The 21501-nt window shown below is 39.8% G+C and overlaps 1 protein-coding gene and 1 long non-coding RNA gene across 2 annotated transcripts in view; one reads left to right on the forward strand and one right to left on the reverse strand.

Moving 5' to 3' along the window:
- LOC142603231 (uncharacterized) lies at positions 1-16796 on the reverse strand. The gene is made up of 3 exons (XR_012837112.1): positions 16589-16796; positions 16043-16193; positions 1-95 (listed from the first exon to the last, which is right to left on the reverse strand). It is a non-coding gene; the product is annotated as an uncharacterized LOC142603231 (long non-coding RNA).
- A 59-nt stretch (positions 16797-16855) lies between these two features.
- NUP210 (nucleoporin 210) overlaps positions 16856-21501 on the forward strand; it is a 65312-nt gene continuing 60666 nt past the window's right edge. The window contains exon 1 of the mRNA XM_075762676.1: positions 16856-17091. Within this exon, the coding sequence (XP_075618791.1) occupies positions 16934-17091 (158 nt within the window). The 5' untranslated portion in view covers positions 16856-16933. The remainder of the gene's footprint in view (positions 17092-21501) is intronic.

Below are 21501 nucleotides of genomic sequence, written 5' to 3' on the forward strand. Positions count from 1 at the left end.
TTCAAATTCACTAGAGGGACTTGCCTTAATGCCTTGAGCCGATGACCAGTGAAGGAAGACGTAAGATGTGATTTACTCTCATACACTGTAAACATCTGCAAGACGATAAGAAAATGCAGAAAATTGTATTTAGTACAATTTGGTGCTTTCTGAAGCAAGAAAAGTTTTCAAACAAAGGATTCGTTTGCAGGTGCCTTCGGAGGTGCAGCTAGCTACTTAACTGGGTGAACATGAGCACAGGAGAGAAACACAATTAAGTTAATTAATAACATTCTCTATTACCTCAGATTTGTCTCCAAATTAATTTATATCCATTCTCCTAGAGCATACTTATAAATGTACATTGTGTATAACATGTACAGTTTTCATAATATTCAGTCCTAAGAACAGATACACAAAACCTGTTTAATCTAATAATGTTCAACTGAGCATGTTTAGTTGATATTTGCTCTGTTCTGGTTTTTAAGTGCTTTGATAATATGAGTTATATTTAGTCTGTTTACAATATGCAAGATATATTATATACACAGTGCACATTTCTTGGCATTACAACATTCTTTTGAAAAGATACTGTAGAATAAGTAAGAACACTCAGACTTATGCTGGAAAACAAATACACATGAAAGTTCAAGTTCCCTTTGAAGAATCTTCTCTATAAAGGTAAGTTAATACAGAAATCTGGTTTAAATATATAGGACAATTATATTTGACTATTACTTTGTTACAGGTTAAAGCCAAGCACATAAAGCATAACCAGGAGCGTGAATTTTCTGCTACCAGATCGCATTTGCAATGATTGGGAGCACTTCTACTGTTCCAAGAGAAGTCAGGGGTTCAGCGAAGGTAGTGAGGTGTGGCTTGTGGGAAAGATCATCCTGACACAAAACATACTTGAAACATTTCCAAATCCATTATCCCTTTCTGATATTTTCACATTCCTCTACTAGTTTTAGATTCATACAATGCAATGTAACAATGCCTCAAGAGATATCCTGAAGGAATTTCCACATCAGCATTCACCTGAGCAGAGTCAAGAACAGCAAAGGAACTACAACAATATGAACCATTACTAAACAACCTGGCTTTATTCCAGGCTTTGTAGGTTCGATAAGCTCAGCACTATTCAGAAACTCTCCTTCAGAGTCAAAGGCCTTCAGATGAAATTCCTCACCGGCACCACGAGATGTTTACATGTTTAGATAGGGATGTCTTGCGATAGCTAGATTGGACGTTTTATTTGTTCTCAGATATCATGGCACAATGTAGAGGTGAGTTATCAGATAATTGGCATTCAAACTCTATTAAGCACCATGAATTAATATCAATGTTTTGAATCACTTGTTTTAGCAAACGGGCAGTTAGTACAATCCGGCTCCTTATGTCTGGCATTACCAAACAGATGTTTCAGTTGCAGAATGATGATGATGTAATGATCACAAGAAGACAGACATGGTAAACCGCAGTTGAGTAAGGCCACACAGCTTTTAATCACCCTACACCACTGAATTCAGCCAAACTGTGGTTATTGAAGGAAAGAACTACGCTACTACATGAAGCGTTTCAATAGAAAAGTGGCATACATGGGGGGATGTTAGGGATATTCAGTGTTTATTTTTAAAGGGTGAAGAACACTCCTTCAAGTCATGGTGATCAAATTCCCTAAGGAGCTTCCCAATGGTGTTTATAAAGCCATTTTCAGTCACTTTAAGCAACATTTTAAAAAAAATGGACTTAATTACTATTGATCCAGAACTAGATATACTGCTCACAGAAATTAGAGGGAGTAGACAGAACTCTGCAACAGTGCTTGCTCTGTTTTGTACCCAGGAAACTCTTAAGCCAGAAATCTATGAATCCTACCAGCAAGAAAATAAAGTGGCAAAGGACAGCCTGCATTGGCTCTGTGCAGCTACAGCATGACTCTGGGGTGCTCTAGTGGGTGGCCACAGCAGCTGTCAGCCAGAATCTACCCAAAATCTAGTGACAAATATAGTCGAATCACACTCCCATATCTGGGATGGGATCTGTTTTGACTTTCCTTAAAACAAAATAACATTTCTTAGCTGTATCGCAATAAAAATTCCTATTGGTGAAGGACCATAAGAGATATGTATGCATATATTTATATATAAAAATATAGAAGTAAAATGGGAACAAAGATACACTCAGTCCACCATGATGCAATTCCCAGTTTAAGAAATACTTGCTTTTTAGAAAGTATCAATGCCAGGGATCCTTCATACTGTCCACACAGAAGAAAAGAATTTCAGAAAAAGATGACCCCTTCTGGTTTTCTCACCATCTTCCATATGACTAACAGCTACAATGAGAGCAAAACAAAACCACATATTTCAAACTATCTCAGCTAAACTTCTCTTAATATGTAAGGAGCAGCACATTTCTTATATTTATTGCACAGGCAATTTTGACAAAGACATGGTAATCACACAACAGGATAGTAATAAACCTCCCTCATTTCTAAGGCTAATAGGCCGCTCATCAGTTGAAGTATGTCAATGACCAGCAATTAGCATCCTTTTCATTTAGCTGCTGTGATTACACCAATTCTTGTATTAGTGCTGCATTAATTGCAGCTTATAACATCTTGATTCGGGGTGTGTGGTGATGTGAAGCAGTAGCAGAGAGTGGAGACTTTTCTTCCCTCAGTGCTAGAAAAGCTGGAAAAAAATCACCAAAATGTCAGGTAAGGCAATTCAGCTCCCTGCCTGGTCTTTTCTAGTGTTCCAGTTAAAATTATTTACCTTTGTAAAATCTATACATAAATCCATACATCTTTGGGTTATATGGCTACTATGAGGGAGACAAAAATCTCCTATTTGGGATTTGGCAGAGCCCGCAGGAGTTTGCAACTTCACATCTACGTAAAAAAACTTATGGCTGAGCATGGTGAACCAAATATGTGATGAAGTTTATTCTTTCTAGGCTCACTGCCCTCAAATGAAGGAATCAACCTTGCCTCTGAAACTTAGTTCTTATTAGGACCAAAGTTTTTCAATGAATGCTCTCTAATAATGTGTCTGGGGTTGGCATTACAGAATTGTTAACACATAAAATTAACTAAAGTAAAGTCTAAATGTATCAATGATGTCAGAAACTCTTGAGTATGCCCCTAAACCAGGGCATTTTGAGTGAGTAGTTGTGAATTGTCCTTCTGTGGCTCAGTTGCCCACCAGTGTATTTAGTATTATTAATACCATTACTCCTATAATTATGACTAATGCTACTTTTCTGGCTTGCAGAAATGTTGAGCAGATCTGTTCACTAGTGGTGGCTCTTGGATGGGTGGATGTGACAGAAAAGGAAATTAAGTATTCTTCTCCAGAGCAGGGTTTGAATCATGTGCAGTAGATAAGGCTTCAGGGCACATGCTTGAATAATGAGGAGAAAACAAAACAGCTAAGTCTCATCCTTTCTGTGCCCTTGAGTAGAGCAGGAGTTCTTCAGAAAGGTCCCTGTCCATATACCAGCACTGTCTGAACAGGCAATTAAAGGTTACAAAATCTTACATGTGGGGAGAGAAAAAAAAAAGGCATATTAAGTTTGCCCAAGTAATCTTATTCTGGTATTTCCTAACTTTACAGTGTTTTGGGGTTGGTTTTTTTTAATAATTTTTAGCCTATTTTCATCTGAACTTGTCTGCATGTTTTGTAACAGGCTGTCATCTGGCAAGCTATTATTGGTTTATCTGAGTATTTGTATGACTAAACAGTGGCATTTGGTGAAAAAGAAAACAAACTAAATAGCGTTGGTTGTTTGCGGTTTTTTTTCCCTGAATGGATTATCCTCCTTATAAAACCCAATATTCCCCTCTCCACGGTGCAAAACTAACTCAAATTGGAAGCCACCTTCCATATAAGCCCAGCTGAACCATTGCAGTACATTTCATTCATTTAAATTGTCAAGACATCTAAGCCTTTGGGGAGGCACCTTCTTCATAATTTCAAATGTGTTTAAGCTGAAGGCCAGAGGCATGAGATCAGTCATCACAGATTATTTTTATTCCACTGTAAATGCTCCATTCATTTGGTATGATGCCAGTGTCCTACTGAGAAGACCACAAAACCTTATAGTGCATTTTGGACTCAAGGTGAGCTGACAGACATGTCAAATTACAGATAATTAGAAACAAACTCCCTAGTAAATACCTAGCTCCAGAAACAGAAGATTGTGAGCTACTCTGGCTGGGTTTGAAATAAGCCACACATAATATTTACACAGATTGATGCTGTCTCCTGGCAGTGCAATATACTTTGGGTTTACTATGCTCCATCTTTCCCTCTTCCTGGAGTCCTTGTACAGAGCTGATTGACCAGCAGAGATGCAGTCAAGGATAGGAACTGTTTATCCCTTCCTAATTTTGGCAACACACACACTAATTTGACCTCTCTAGAGAATGCTCCTTCCTCCCTAGTGTCTGCCTTGGAACACTGAGCAGTTTACCCACTTTGTTAATTATCAGACAATCCCATTTATCTGCCCTTTCTATAAACCAGGACACAAGGGACAGTTCAGAGAAAGAGAAGGAGGAAAAGGAGTGAAGGACAGTTCCATGCAAACACAGAACTTTAGACACTTTCTGTTTTTCAGCATCAGGTATCTAAGCTGTTGGTTCATATTAATCAAAAAGCAAATCCTTATACTTTACAAAAAGCTAAATTTCAGCAGTTTGCAAAGTATATCTGTTTAGTGCAACTGCATTACTAAGCCAAGGATGTACGACCCATTTGTAATACCACAGCTAAAATGTAATTAACATTATTCATTCGTTACCAATGTAGGCTAGAGCGCTGGAGGTTTGCTCCGTTATCAGGCAAAAAGGCAACAGAGATGAATAGTAAATGATGAACTGCATCAAAATGCAAGCACATAATGTATGTAAGTACATAATTGGATATAATTGATAGCCAGGTATAAATTCAGGTCACCAGCCTGAACTAGAAGTCCTGCCCTGCAGGGCACATAAGCTCTGTTTTGGGAATGATGTGTTGTCTCCAATTGTCTCCAATGTGTTAAAAGACTTTTTAAAAATTTTTCGTTTAAGTAGAGAAAACATGAAAACCCATCTATTTTCTGCTTGTGAATTCATTACAGTGCCCTCTGAAAGGAAAGTAGATTTATCTGGTTCAAAAGATACCTTGCTTGGCCTTCTAAGGTGTCAAAGTTTTTTGTTTAACTTCGGTCTCTGCCCACACCAGCCCAGTGCCAGTGGAGAGGAATGTAGAGTCTATAGCAGGATGCAGGACAGTATTTGCAAAATGCAAGCAAATGTGAACTTGAGGCCATAAATCCACTTCAGATACACTCATCTCACAAATCTGGATCAATTTATAGCAAAAGATGCCATTTAAATGTAACAATTCAGAGAGTATGCAGCGTACAAGGATAGTACATGCATAAATCTGCTGAAGGGCAGAGCACCTGTAATTATAATAATGCATTTTTTAAAGAATTTGGGAAGTCAATAAAATATTTAGATCCTTTACAGGCAGTTTTTGCACTGAAGGAGTATCTTGTGCTCTACTGAATTGTTTTTAATTATGTCCTTTACAAGAAGATCTAGGATTAAGAGCATAGTTAAGTGACTGACATATTGCTTAATATTTGAGTTCTGAAGCAAATGTTTTTTGCAAATATACTTGCAAATATAGTCCTGCAATATAACTCATCTGTTTAGTTCATTGCAAGATGAAAATCAGGCGCAAGTTGGAAGGAAAAAAATCTTTACAGAGCTTTCAGCATAATTTTTTTTAGTGGAATAGAATTACAGTCCCTAAAGCTAAGAAGATGCAAGATCGGATCTGAAGGAATACTCCATGAAGGTCAAACAGAATGTTTTGAACTCATGAAAACAAACTATGTCTTATTACAAAGCTATAGAATAGTGTAGGGTATTTTTTGGCTTGTTTTAAATTTAAAAATTAGGCTTATTCATTATACAGAAAAATCTCATTTGTATTCTGCTTTTCAATTTGAAAGGGACATTTGATTGTAATGACGCCAAATGTTAGTGAATAATTCACTACCTTTTTCCTTCATCTTATTAATTAGTTAGAGCCAAAAGGCTCAGACTTTCAAATAATAACAAATCTTTATTCAAATAATTGGTAATAATCAAAGATTCAAAGCTGTTACAGCAGTCCGTTATGAACAAAGAAGATTGTGAAATAGAGAACTAATAAGTGAAAAATTAATTTTTCATCAACATAAATATTTCCAAAAACATAGGCCTTCTTATAACGTACTATTGGGAATCTCTGTGTAATTTCATTTGATAAACGCGGAGCTAAAATTGGCATAGTTGTAATTAATTTACGCTATTGCATAAAAATGTGGGGAGAATAATTAAAAAAGACAAATTACATGCTGCAGAGTTGCTTTAAAACTTTTTTCCTCTTTCTATGAATTATGTCAAATACCTAGTTATATAAAACAGCATGGCACTTCTGGGGGTTCTCATAATCTCAAACGCCTAAAGAATTCTAGGGATTTTCAGCAGAACTCCATGATTGTAAAATAAGCCACTATTGGGCTATATGGAGATTCTTCTAATTTTATTCACGTCTTTGACACAACCTGTTGCAAACCTCTTGCATGAGTAAAGTAAGAAAAAATGTTGGTCCACTGTTACTAAAATGCGTGAAAACTTAAAAATTGCATGAAAACCTGTTGACAAACACCCTTCTGTGGTTTTGGTTCTGGGTTACCACCACCACCAAAGGACTGTTTGTCAATTCCACTGGAGAAAAAGTTAAAAATAGCAATTTCACACTGGTCAGAGTTCATCTAACAAAAATATTTAGTCTTGTAGGATTACTGTTGCTTTCTGTGTAACTAACCTTGACTCTAACCTCAGCATGTGTAATGCTAATGAACTTATAAGGTGATCTTTCTGTCTCTTTATCCCCTGATTAATATGCTTGTTACACAGAGAACTGATCTGAGATAGTGACAACTTACTCAAAAGGAACCAAAACCAGTAAGAAAAGCAAAAGGGAAAAAAGAATACAAATGTGTCTCCAGGATCCCAAGAGGAAACGTTTATAAAGAACGTAAAAAACCAGTGTCATTGAGATGCTAGCAACTTAGAGAAATAAGATGGAAGATTGATGTCGATGTGCTCAGGGTGATCATAAACGAATAAAAGTAGACTGATGACATCTTGCAGAGAGCAGATCTTCTCCTGATAAATCGACAGAAGTACATTCAAGAGAGTATCACCAAATGGTGCTGAGCTTGATAATGAAAAGCAAAGGGAGGCATACAATCTTCACAGATTCCTACGCAACCCAGCATGTGTTATAACAACGGGCTTCCAGCTTCTTGCGTCAGAAACAAAATAGACTTGAACATGGATTTAGGAATTATTATAGACACGGCGCTCTCCTATCATCTCTCATGTGAGATGGAATGACCCGAGTTTATTGTAAAGTAACTGGAACTAATATATTTCCACTGTATTTTGGGTCTTTTCTATGCTATTTTTTGTATTACAACCCTTATTTGGATTTTGACTGCTGCTGGGCATTGAGAAGAGTTTTTTGTTGTGCTGGGTGCTCTTTTTTCCTTTAGCAGTTGGTGATGTTAGAACAGGGCCATGCACACAAGCAGTTCAGATTTTTCATTCTAACATGCTCTATCCTGCATTTGTCAATGTCTGAATGTCACCAACCAGTACGCTGCCAATTTGTCTAGTTCTGTTTCCATGAAGTTCATCATAGCCTTTTCTTACAAAGACTTACCCTAAATAATTTTGTCATCTGCAAATCTTGCTGACCTCATTTTTTTTTTTTTTTTTGTTCTACCCCTCATTTCTGCCTTTCTGGATAATTAATCAATGTATTAAATACGAAGTAGAGTACAGATCCTTGGGACATACTAATATTAAGCTCCTACTGAATTGAAAACTGTCAGCCTAATGAATTAAATTCTCTATATAAGAACAACAGTGTTGGCACTGAAAATCAGGATGACTTGTGATTTATCCCTAAAGGAAAAAGACCCAATCAACCACCCAAAACTCTGCAAGTACAAGCACCTGCAATTTCCATTTACTTTTATGGGACTTGTGAAAAACAGGCTACTTAAGGAAAAAACAAAACCAATTTAAAAAAAAAGAGGAAATATCACTTCTTTATACCTGATTCACTTGCTGTTTACAGCATCACTGAGCTATCAAATAGTACCTTGCGCATTTTTCCCCCATGAAATTGTTAAAAATGCCTTGGCTAGACTATCCTTGGAACATTGAAGCTTGTTCAGGTATTTGATCCAGAGAGGACGAGGTATAGAATTTATAGCTAATCAAGCCTAAAGTAAAATATGAACAAAATGAACTAAACTGATGACTACTATAGCTATAATCGTGTTGGCAGGACATGCTTCCTTGTCAAAGTCATTTAGTTTCTTCCAGATATCACAAATTTCTCGCATTTCCCTGACACTTTGATACACTATCTGTAGCAGACATTTCTGCAAGCAAAAAATATATTTGGAACAAACATCACCAAGCCACACAAAAAAGGGCAGTTTCTTAGTGTTCTGCCACTGTTATAAAAACTAATGTATTGAAACTTAGATGTGTTATAAACATCAGCAGAACATCTAGAGTTATTTCTGAAACTATTATGCATCAGCTGTAAAAAAGTGTGTAATTTATACAGCAGCTTTAAAATACTCTAATTAATGACTTCCAAGTACAGATCCTGTTGTTTGAACTTTGTACCAAAGAAGAGCTAGAAGAATAATACAAAAAATACTAGTGAATATTCCCATGCTCTTGAAATGAACCTCCTTCATTCATGAACATTTTGAGAGATCAAATTTTAACACAAATGTTCCCAAAAAGTATACAGGTGTAATAAGGCATTTAAATTACCACCATTTTAATAACCTGTATTACTGAGCTAATAGGCCTTTTCATAGGAAGCCATAAAGTTCTTTGGGAAATGTGCCTTGTCTTACTAAAGTTTTCAATATCGATTCTAGTCAAAGCAGATTCCTTTATTTAGGTTAGAACAAGATTTTACAAAATGCCTGAAGGGAGATACAGGTTCCTAATGTGTGATACTGACAAAATTCTACTGAAGTTTAAAAAAAAAAAAAATGGAGCATTCTCCCTTCAAGTCCTACTGGATGCTATCTGCATCATTAGGTACACACATTTAATCATCTGGACCGCCAACTTTAGAAACGAAGACCCAATCTCAAAGATACATTAGGGGCCTAAACCTAAGTGAAGGTTATTGTAACCAGACAAGAGTGTACATTCAGTGATCATGCCAGAGTAGGGCAGCATTCAGTGGGTCCTAATTCTTCTCCATATATCCACCATGGCAATTTAGATGTTTGTTGCTCGGTGAAACGTTAGGCCAGATGGTACAGTCAGATTTACTGTACTCAGGATCTGTACAGGAGATTTTAGCATGCACAGTGGCTGTGTGCGAGATTTTCAGGTGCCCAGCAAGAGCTAATGCTACTGTCCTGTCTGAAGAAAGCTCTAGTCAGCTTCCAAATTTCACCCAAATCACATTTCCAGACATGGTATAGGCCAACTGGGAAACCCCAAACATATAGTAGACCGGGAAGGTGCCTGGTATGTTCTAGCATAGTCTAGCATTATGCTAGAATTCTAGAATTTCTAGCATAATCTTAGATTTCTTTCATGGGTTTTAGTTGCACCTCTGCAAAATGGGGGTAATAGGCAGCTGTGAAAACACAGTAATTGAATACCTGTGAAGCATGCTGTAGCAGTGGTAAAGATGCAGGACAGAAAGGACAAAAGTGAAACCAGGCTTGCATGTAACTAGGATGAGTCAGAGTCAACACAGAAACAAAAAATCAAAAAAGGAAAAAGATGTATGCATGTAGCGATGGCCACAAGCAGCAAAATTCAGAGCTCAGTTTCGAAGGACATGGAGTTTAGCTTGCTGTGCTGTACTTTGCTAGCCTGGGGACAACTTCACTCATGCAAGCTGTGGCTGTCTTGCTGGGACTAAACCTTGATTTGCCAAGATTTGGAAAGTAATTTTAAAAAACAAGAGACTTTTAAACTCTCTGTCCAGTGCCTCAGTATCTGCAGTGAATTTGTCTCGGTGATGCTGTATTTAACTTCTTTTTGTTACAAACCTGCAGTTGCAAATTCATATTGAAGATAACTTTTTTTGCTTTGTGAATGGTATCTTTTTTTTTTTTTTTTTTAATGTTGAATATTCCATTCCCCACGGTAACTTGATTGGTAGGTGGCCTACCTGGAAAAGTGACTCTGAGGGGAATTAAGGAGACAAAATAGAAATCAGTTTGCTTCAGTGCAGCATGTACATGATATATTATATCCTGTTGTATATTGCAGCATGTCCTGCTTTTCTACTAACATTCTACTGCGGTGAAGTGAAATCTCCTTTGGAAGGACTCATTATACACGTAACAGAATTTGTGTTAGTTTTCTTCAAGGTCAGCCAGAGGTGCTGAATTTGTTGTACTTATGTATATATTAGAATGGAAAAACAGAATTTATTTTGATTAAAAAATTTGTAATTTTACAGTTGAAATGCATACTATATACTGCCAGTATATACGGAGAAACACAGAGGAAGTCTGACAGCCTTGGTGTCAGAAGCCCTCTAGATCACTGCCAGTGCCGAGATGGGTGAGGTCTGAAGGCTACTGCAGGTGGAGAGTGGGGAAAAATAGAAAAGATGATGTAATTTTATAAATTGTCCCATGTTGGTGTTTAAAGCATAGAAAATAACAAAACAATTCAGAACAGTGTTAATGTTTAAAAAGACTCAGAATTATTGTACTTGATTGCCCACTTAAAATTTCTGAGGTGTGCATACCATAATTTGCAACCAAGTAACCTTGAAAAGATCACAATTCATTTTCCTTAGTACTCTTAATGAAGTCATTAAACATATTCACATGCCTATTTATAAATGGAAATAATTATTTTCAGGACTTAAGACTACTGCGTTTTCCTAAATTTCCCTGATGTATTTAAAGCAGAAACAAAGGTTGGGATTTTTGTTTGTTACTTGTCTATCTTGTGAATTCTCATCACTCATGCATTCGTTCTGTTGTTCAGTGAATAGCTCATTAATGATTTCTATCGGTGTATAAAGGCACATGGCAAAAGCACTGTTATGTAACAGTTTGAAAAGGCGGCTATAAATACCCTATTTTAATAACCATAAATTTACATTAGAAAGGTAAATAAACTCTGAAGTGAAAAACATTTATTTTTATCAGATGTTTCTGTTTCATAATCTCAGCGTTATCAGACTCATCCTGAATAATTTAGTAAGGTCTCAGGGTTTTATACCATCTGGGAATGTCTGGCATATCAAATGGATTTATACGATAGGAGCTGAGATTTAAAGAGTTCTGTTTCTCTTTTGGGACTCAATCTTACTTACCTGGTAAACATTCAAAAACTCCCGGTGACATCCCCGGCAGATTAGACTATGCAAAGAATGGCAGGTTTGGCCCTTATTTTACTGATTTTTCTAAACACGAGTGCCTCCTTTCTGAATATTCTGAAGGACATCAACCTTTATGGAATTTTAAATTTTCTTTCCTTATTACCATTAACTGGCTGCCTTAATTTTGGAAAGTTACTGAATTTATGCCTGCCTTTGGCCAAACATGTTCTCTTGGAAGGCGAATACTTGCAGGCATAACCAAAGTGTTCAGTTTTATAGTTGCTGTCAATCCATCATTATCTCTGTAGAGAACAGTTGTAAGGCTGAGAGGATGTTCTCATAAAATCTTCAATAGGCATATGAAGATCCAGAAAGTCTACTATAGTAAATTGAACATGATAACTCTACTAGTAGAGAAAGTAATAAAGAAATAATTGAAAAAGGAATGTTGTTTTATGTACTCTGTAAGTCTACCTATTTTAAGGTAATGAAGTGTAATGCCCCCTCTTACAATTCGATCTCTGGAGGTAGGCAGGAGCAGCTGACCTGAGACATAACGCAGAGGCAGGAACCTGGCCCATGCACTTCTGGTGGCAGGATCAATGCCTAATTAATGAGTTTTGCCAGTCAAGCTTAACAGCTGTGTGTATTTGTATGTAAGATCTTCCATTTAATTTTTAAATAATGGATGGTTATGACCACATGCTCAAATACAATGACCTGTGAATTACCAATTCCCACAAGCCTTTTGCTAGGACTAAGGAACACCAGTTGTAATCTTGTTCCTCCGCTGACTGTTTTTTAAGTACCTTTTCATATATTGGACTACTTTAAATACTTCTTAGACTGATGTTTCTTTGGTGGAGATATTTTGCAAGGCTTTGCAGCTATGAGGCTGGAACCAGACAGCAAACTAAGCAGGAAAAAGCACAGCGGTGGAAGCCATGGAGCTGGTCAGCCAGGAAATAAACATAAAGCACTGTACTTTCAGATCAGTGATGGGTAAGACAGCAGCAGACAAAAAAGGCCCATCACTGTTACTCTCACCTGAAGTTACTATTCCCAGACCACTTTCTTTATCAAAGTCTATTAACCTCCCCTTTTCATCTCCTGCTCAGCCTGGTGTAGGCAACTCCCCATCTCTCCTCAACCAGAGCTTCATCCCTAGAGAAACAGCCTTTTCATTAAATGTGTTACTATTATTTGCCAGTCACACCTTAGCTTTTAAATCAAATATTATTTTATTTGAGAGGTTCATGAATGTGATAGTGCAGAATATTTTTCATCGTTCTACTGTGTGAGCCCTGATTCTTCCCGTTTAATGAAACTTTCTTATCAAATTGTACACAATGCATTTAGCTGCTGATACTACACAGAGCCGGCCCTATACTGTTAACACATGAGTGTAGACATACCTGCAAGGGTTATGGTTGGAACTGCTTTGAGTTAGCGTCAGACTTTAAAATAATCTTCCACCCCTCATTGCCTTATCATTTTGCTGGAGTTTCACCTTCTGAGTTGCAATTATTCAGAGTTGGGGTTTTTAGGGGGGTGTGGAGGGGGTTTTGTGTACTGTTTTTTTGTACAGGAGTGTTTTTAAAGATTTTAAATTATTCAGACATTTTAAAATATGAAATACCTGAGAATAGTCAGGTGTTCCTCAGCCAGATGGTATTTTAATAACCTTTTTTTTTCCCCGAATGAACTCTAGAACCTGAAGTTTTCTTCATTCAAAATTTGTCAGAGACTTAGGCCTCAATCCAGGAAAGCATGTATGCATAACCCTAACATTAGATACATGCTTAGTACTCATACCAAGTTGGTTTAGCCTTCCTAAAGATGATGAGCCCTGCAAGTCCTTGTACTGCCAAAAGACACGAGAAACACATATTGTATACCCTGGAGAACTGAGGGCTGGGGAAGCATTGAGGCAATTCAAAGGGAAGACAGGCACCATCATCATTGTGCCATTCAAATACATTCTTGTTTTGAACAAGGATTTAAAATTATTTCACTGCAAACAGAAGATCACCTCATGATATACTGATACAGGGTTTTTCTAGCTTTGTAAAAAAAAATCTTTCCACCAGAAATTGATTAAATTAAATAGATTAAAAGATTTAATTCAAGTATATGTCTCCTTGTTTTCTTGGGAGTGTTTCAGATTTCACACCAACCAAGTGAGTTTGTAAAGTCTTTCAGTAATTCTCTCACGTTTATTTTCGTATTTCAGTAGAAACATTATCGGCACCTGGTGTTTTGTTATTTACTGCGTGTATTTTGATTGCCTCTTAAATCTCTTTAAAACGTAATTCTTCCACAAATGGCTCAGCTGCTTGGAGAATAACCATTTATTGTTTGCCTTTATCCTTCTCACAATTAAGCAGCTCATTAAAGTACTCCCTCTATTGTTCTATAATTGCATTCTTTGTGACTAAGAAATTTCCATTTTTGTTCTTCATCAGACTTACTCAGGTGTACATTGATATGCACGTAAAATTATCTCCTATTCCTAATACGTCTGTCCTGTTCCAATTCTCTTCCATGCCAGCTAAGCACCCCACCGACTGGAGGTATTTGTACGTTCTTTGCACTGTCATTTTAGTGTGAGAAAGGATGTGCTGACTCCACACTGGTCTCATCACTTGGTATGGAAAAAGTCAGTCGAGCGCTGCAGCAACTATGCAAAGTCAACCCGTGATTTCAGTAACCTCTCACAAAGCAGGCAGCTACACCGTCTGCCTCCCAGCCTACTCTTCTCTATTCAAAATAGTCTCTAATGCTAACACAGTGCTGCAATGCATGACTCAAGCAAAAAAATAAGCAGAAAGTTAGCTTCAACATTTTACTGTGTAATGGGAACTGCTGAGTTGCTCATCAATGTCTCCTGCCTTATTCTACTCTTACAATTGCTTAGAATGCTTTTAAGCATGTGCTGAAAGACATATCAGACATTTAATTGCTGTACTTAACTGTCATGTTTCATCAATAAGCTCTAAGGTCCTAAGTGCCCTTTGCTGTTCCTTATGAAAACCACTCAAGTCTAAGAAGTATTTGAGAACAACAATAATTTTCCAGTAGCACACTGAATACTCATCACCATACACTGCTGATGAAAGAAAGTAAAGACATACTGAGATTGCAAAACCTACTTTTAAAAACTAGAAAGTACTAGGATACAGACCTTTTCTCTCCTCATTCACAGCACAGGATGCAAGGTACTCGCTATCCACTTCTTATCTACTCAGTTGTAATTATACTAACTGTAAACGCATTGTACTGATTTAGTCATGGGCTATTTTACCACATCCCTCCCTAATATCAGAGTCTTTACTGAACTTATCTTCATAACATGCCTATGAAAGAAGGTTACAGATTGATTGACAGAAAGAAAAAAAACAATTCTGCATTTTGGAGAGGAATTTAAGGTGTAGTGGCTTGATTTGCCAGAGTTTTTAATACCATATATCTTTCTGGGCCCAGCTCCCAGTGACTTAAATTGCAGCTGTAAAGTTCAGCTCTTCTCTAAATCAGACAACACAATTTCAAGATGTGCACTCAGAAAATGAGTAATACACTGACGCTGCAGTGAGAAGAGAACTGTCCAGCAGCACACAGCCCTCTGGGATAGAAAATGGAATAGCCTTGCTGAGGTATTGATAAATAAAACATTAGCTGAATAAATATTGAAACAAATAAATCCTCCTAGGTAAATAAAAAGTCCTGTATAAGTTTACTGGCTTAAAATAGATGAGAACTGGTTAACTTCTATACCACCTAAATTAGAACTGGGTAAACCCTCAGGTGGTGTCCCTGGACAGCATATGATCTTCCTGGGCGGAATTTAACTACCTTAATTCCAAGATGACTGTCCCCTTTTTAAAATGCCTTCTCTTGCTGCATATATATACACACCATCCCTCTGTCGTAGGTAAGGACAGGCAGATCCTCCACACAATAACTTCCTTCACTAAATAGCTTTGATTATTTACAGGAGCGTGGCCTTTCCTGTGCATCATGAATGGTGAAGAGATCCTACCATCAAACATATGTTGAAATGATGATACATATGAATGCATACTGACAACAAGGACAAATTAAGATTGCAATACCAGCCTGACTTTTGACTTACAAAGTATAATTATCTTTCAAGAGTACTTTCAGGTGCATTCAAAGTTTCTAAAAAAGCAAATTATTAAATACACAGAAATTTCATCCTATGGAATCATGTTTATCCCTACATAAATCACCAGTTCATTTAAGTCTTCAGCAAAAACATCTGTAGCAAAATGAAGTGAGTACTACAATGCCATCCACTACATCATCCAATCACCACCAGGAGGTAAAATATACATTTTGCAATATGTTTACAAAGTATAGGGTTAAAAAAAAAATAAATGGAGACCTGTGATTCCTGAATTCCATTCCAGGCTCTGGACATACTTAAGTGATTACAGATCTGCCAGTGATGGTTAAAACTTCCCTCCTTTTTCTTCTTCTTCCTACTTTGTCCTACTTCCCACATAGTTCTACCACACTTTTGAGGAATACACAGGAAAAGGTGGAGCTTGCATCAGGCTGGCTGACAAAATCTAGCTACTTACTGTGCTCCTTGGAGGAGCTCTAAGTGGCTCAGACCAAGGCTGCTTGTGGTATTCACCTGGTTTGTGGAGTTCACGTACCGCCAAGTTCCTTGTCTCAATTTCTTCACCTTATTCTGCAGTTTAGTCTGCTTACCTTTTTTTTTTTCCCCCCCTAGGACACAAAGAGTGTAGGAAAGTAAGTCTTACTTGGAGGGAATATGGATACAGAAAATTGGTATTGTATTTTATTTAGCTTAGCTGTTAGCATCACTGTGAGTACTGTAACGTACACACTGAAAGAGTACAGTATGCAATGTAACACCCATATGCTCAATCAATTTTTTTAGGGTTTTCTAACCCTCAGGATTTAGGACTTAATCCATTGAGGTGGTGGTGGTTTGGTTTTTTTTAATCCATAGGTGCGATTTTTAAAAAACACCACCTCACTCTGCCTTCAGCAGGGCCTGTGGAAGGTGCTATCCGGAGCAAGCCTGACACCCCACGATCTTCACCCCACTTCCCCAGCTCCTCAAGCCGTTTCCCAACACGATGTACCCCGACAGGAACCTTTTTAGCCGCCAAAAATTCTTCCGGTAGTTTGATTTGGCGGATGTCCTTCGCCTCGACCGCTGCGGTCGCTCCCCGCTGTTAGCGCCACTAGAAATTACCTCAGGGAAGGCGGCACCGGGGCACGATCAGCGGCGGGGGGGGGGGCGTGTGTGTGAAAGGGAGGCCCTGGTGTTAGCGCCACTAGAAATTACCTCACGGAAGGCGACACCGGGGCAGGCCCGGCCCCTCTCTCGCCCCCTCCGCCCCCCCCGGGGCGCCCTGCCCCGCCGCTGACGTTCCTCCGCCCGCGGCGCACAACAGCCCTTTCCCGCGCCCGCTGGTGGCGGTTGTCCGTAGCGGAGCATGGCTCTCCCCTCGCTTCAGTCGCTGTCTTTTCTCCTTTTCCTTTCCCTTCACCTCACCGTCTCTTCCAAGCTCAACATCCCCAAGGTGCTTCTACCCTTCACCCGCGGCACCCGTGTCAACTTCACGCTGGAGGCCAGCGAGGGTTGCTACCGATGGTGAGTGCAGGTGCCGCCGCCCTTTGTCCGCCGTTTTTCCCCTCCCGCCGCCTCCCGGATGCACCTGCGGCGTTTCCTCCGCCCGCGGCGGGAAAGCGCGACCCGGCGGGGCCTGATCGCTCCCCCCCCGCCCGGAGCCGTTTCCCTGAGGAGCCGGCAGCGCCAGGCCTCCCCTCGCCGGTTTCACCTTACTTTGGGTGTTTTTCCGAGTGGCCCAGCAGTGTAGGGGCAGAAATGGAGATGATCCCTGAGAGGAAAGGCTGGGCTTTACAAACCATCGCTGGTTTGGTTTTGGGGTTTTTTTTCTGCAATGGGGGTTAAACCCGTTGGAGAGTGGTTCTGGCTGTAGGCTGGGGCTGAAAAGGCCCTGAGGGGAAGGTCCCTGTTGTGAGGAAGCTTCCTGCCATGGCTGGGTTCCCCACATGCGCCTTGCACCCCGCGTGTGCCCACCCTGCTGACACATGTACCCCACGTGTGCCCACCTTGCCTCCCCACATACTCCATGTGTGTTCACCCTGCTTCCACACACGCCCAGTGTGCTCACCCTGCCGCCCTGCACACACTTGCCCCGCAGCCCCACATGTGTGTGGACAGCACCCAGGGCTCTCAACGCTGCTGGTGTGGAAATACCCCTTCCCTCGCCGGGGTCAGTAATGAAGGACTTACAGCTTTGAGTTTGGGGCGTGGGTGTAAAGATGGAGGGATTGTGCCGCAGCACCTATCTGAGGTGAGAGCCTCTTGGTGCTGCTGTGAGCGTAGGCTCTGAGCACGTCCCCTGGGGAAGGCAAAGTCAGGTTTGAAAAGATTGTATCTTTCCTGGTTTTCTTTTGGAGGCCTTGGTGCTGAGGCGCAGGATATATTCTGGCTGGCAGCCCCTGTCCTGCCTCATGCAGTGGGAGGCCTGCGGGCCCGGCTCGCAGGTGGCAGGTCTGGGTTGTGTTGAGCACCGGGGGCTGACAGCAAATACCATGGCGTGTGCATATTCAGAAACTGTGTCGCAGTCTTTGAGTTAAACAAGTGTTACCAACTCCTCATCCTTCCTTTAGCGTACTGGAATTGTAATTTGGATCAGTAGTGAGCAGGAGGAACAAAATGTGGCAGTCAAGATGTGTTTAGGATGATCCTTCCATGTGCCAGGTGGATGTGTGTAGCAGTTTTCAGCTGTTTTATTGTGGCTGACAGTTATTGAAATACATCTTGCAGGTCTGTGTTTTCACTCTGCATTGATTTATTTACCTGGTGCTCCTACACTTCTCATCCCTGGGCTGGTTACAGGCCTTTCATCTGTGACAAATTAAACGTTTGAGGGTATTTGTGCACAAGAGCGGTAATCAGAGTTCCTCCAAAAGTTGACTGAAAGGAAGTTAGTAGATGAGCTGCATGTGGTTGTCTAATTTAATTTTTATATGGACCATTTTAGTGAGAATCTCACAAATATGTGGTTTTTCTTTTTCCTTACTCTAAAGGCAACTGAGTCTTTAAAAAGATTTGGTTTATGTGGTAAAGTATATTCTGTGAAGGTAAAAACCAAGCTCACCAAAGTACGAGTAAAATCTAAGAGGTGTAGACTATAGGTCTTTCCTATTTTGCCAGCAAACCGCTCGGTGATGCTGGGCTGGCTACAGCCATCCCTGTATGTGCCAGGCGCTATCCAACTGTTAAAAGTATGTAGACCTTTGTAAATCTCACTAAGATCTACAGATTAAAATATGTAAGATTGTACTCCAGGGGAATACCAGATTTGGTTCACGTGTGTATCTCCAATGAGGGTTACCTGTAGGCACTTCAGAGCATGTTATATTGGTGTCAGTGGCCAGCGATGGGTCATATCCCTCATGCAGATAGGCTTCAACATGCTTTTCCATCCTCTCCTGTCTGCCCTTCAGAGATTAATTTTGGTTGAGAATGAAGGGAACTATACCAACTTCATACAGGGTGTGTCATCATTCTGTACCAGGGTTGTAAATATGTATGTATTCACTTCTGCTTTGCAGGGACTGGCAGGATGTGGGTCGTAAAACTCCCCGAGTGCTTACAAAAGCATCAGAAGGAAGCAGTAGCTGTGTCTGTGACTGAGCAGAAGCAGTAACGCTCGTTGCGGTGCTCAGAGCACGTTGCTAGATTGCGTCTGCGGCCCTCTTTCCCTCTATATGCTTGCCCCCGCAGGCCTTGAACTGTAGGGAATTAGAAAGAAGTGTACTTTGGAGAGGCAGGCAACTCCACAGCGGCTTGCTGACAAGTTTCCTGTGCTTTCCTGTTAAAACTGTCAGTAATAGCTTTTACTGGAGGGAGGCCATTAAACTGAAGAAGTTGGGAAGTACCAAATGTAGTGACTACAGAAGCAGTGACTATTCCTCACCTGGGATTTATAAAATGATGGGCGAGTTTGCATACACGAAAGCAGGGATTTGGAATGGAAATGATACGGTTCAGGCCCTTTGTGTCTGGAGAGGGGACTGAGGTGTAACATAGGTGATTGCGAGGTTAGAGGTAGCGTATGAAAGCTGTTCTTGTCTTACAGCAGCACCTGTCTTCAAAAGACATCCTTTGAGTATTTGCAAGACTGCATTACTTATCTCAAACATTCAGAATTCATACCCGAGTGTCCAATTTCTTGAAAAATCGGTCTGTGGCATGTTGTGACCTTATTTCTTTCCAGTTTCCCTTTGGGGCTTCAAGTTTACCTCTGAAAGTAGGAGATTTCAAAGTGATTGTAGTGGTGTCTGAGAATTCTGGTGATTCAAAGGGAAAAGGTCGAATTTTATCATCATCCCAGCAGATTGGGAGCAGGGATGAAGTTACAAGCATGGCTTTAAAGTATTTTGATTTTCAAGATGCTCATGCCTTCTGGAGTTTGGGTTGCCTTTATGTTAAAGTTATTTTTTGGTATAAGCTTTGTTTTCAAAGCATATGGTGTTCCCATCTGTAAATATTGTACATGGTACTATCTTCTGGGATAAAACACGGTCTGTGCGGATATATTTAGCATTTAAATTACATCTGTATTTATCTTTTAATTACCTTAATCCAGAAATTACACCTGGAAGAATGATAGCATTCAGAAGCAGAATTCTGTCCTTGAAATCTGCCTTACCATAACAACATTTGGGGAGGTGAGGGGGAACACACAAAATTAAAAAAAAAACAAAAACCCAAAGGTATACAGCATGGCAGGGTGTTTATAGCAGAAATTATCTGTAGCATATAAATATGCTTACACATCTGTAACATTATTATTTCATATCTTGTAGAATTGAGATACGTGGTGATAACTGGTGGAAAGTTTAAGCTTCAGGAGTTAGCCTTGAGAAATACAACTGATTGAATTTGAACCACGGACCGTTGGAGTCAGGGGTTTTGCTATGGAAAGGTTACAGCTTCAAAGGTGATAATGGCCCTGTACAGTGTTGTTTGTTGCAAATATGAAGGAGAGTTTATTGCCATCTTAAATAGAAGGGTTTGCATGTGCTCCTGAAGCCGTCACTGACAAGGTTACATAAAGCTAATTGCCCTTGTGAGAGAAGCAGGTATCAGAGTGCTGGAGTGAGAGATCCAGTGCCTGAGTGGTGGTTGAGCTGCCTGATGCACAGGTACTTCCAGAGGACCCAAAATCTATATACAGCACTGCTGCTGCAGTAGTTGGCTGGCAAAGCTCATTTTCTAGCTCCTTATCTTGTCATGTTTCTGATATTGGGTTGTAAATTGGTCTTATCACTCTATGGGATGTATGTGGTGGCTTATGTGTTTTAAAAATCTATATTAAACAGAGCGTTGCTGATGGAGGTCTGTTACTTTGCTGTAAGGCTGACAATTCCACCTTTGGTATTCTGGGGGTTTTGTTGTTGTTTCCTGGATTACTTGGTTTACCACAGGTCTAAAACACCCTGTCTTTGACTCACTGAAAAATGTCTTGTGTGAGATACTGACTGTTAATTTCCATATTATGAAATGTCATCTTAAATAATGATTGTTATCCCCTGCTATCCTTACTCCTTTCTTTGATTCTCACCTGCTCTGCATTTCCTACTTGTAAGGCCACCGTAGCAGGCAGCAAAATGTTCTCCCTCTCTCTGGGAGGTACCTGTGCTGCTGACTGCCAGGTGGGCTGGGTGCACTGTGGCGTGTGCTTTCCCAGTGTGGCTTCAAGCTCTTGTAGGTACCAGAACAAGATCAGAATTGGGCTGAGGTATCCTTGTTGGTAAAGTGAGATGGGCTGTACTGCTGTGACACAGATCTGTGTTGCCTGAGTATGTTTGGCTCAAAACGAGAGCGGGTAGCATGAGTCTGCAGCATAGACATTCTGCCAGAGTTGAAGAGGCAGAAGAAATAATCATGGTTTTTCCTCTTAGCTGATGTGTCAACTTGCAGTGCAGGTTTACTGTTGAAAGAACTTTTTCTGAATCTGAGCGT

The sequence above is a fragment of the Balearica regulorum genome, chromosome 10, assembly GCF_011004875.1.
Source record: "Balearica regulorum gibbericeps isolate bBalReg1 chromosome 10, bBalReg1.pri, whole genome shotgun sequence".
In the NCBI taxonomy this organism is placed as follows: Eukaryota; Metazoa; Chordata; class Aves; order Gruiformes; family Gruidae; genus Balearica; species Balearica regulorum.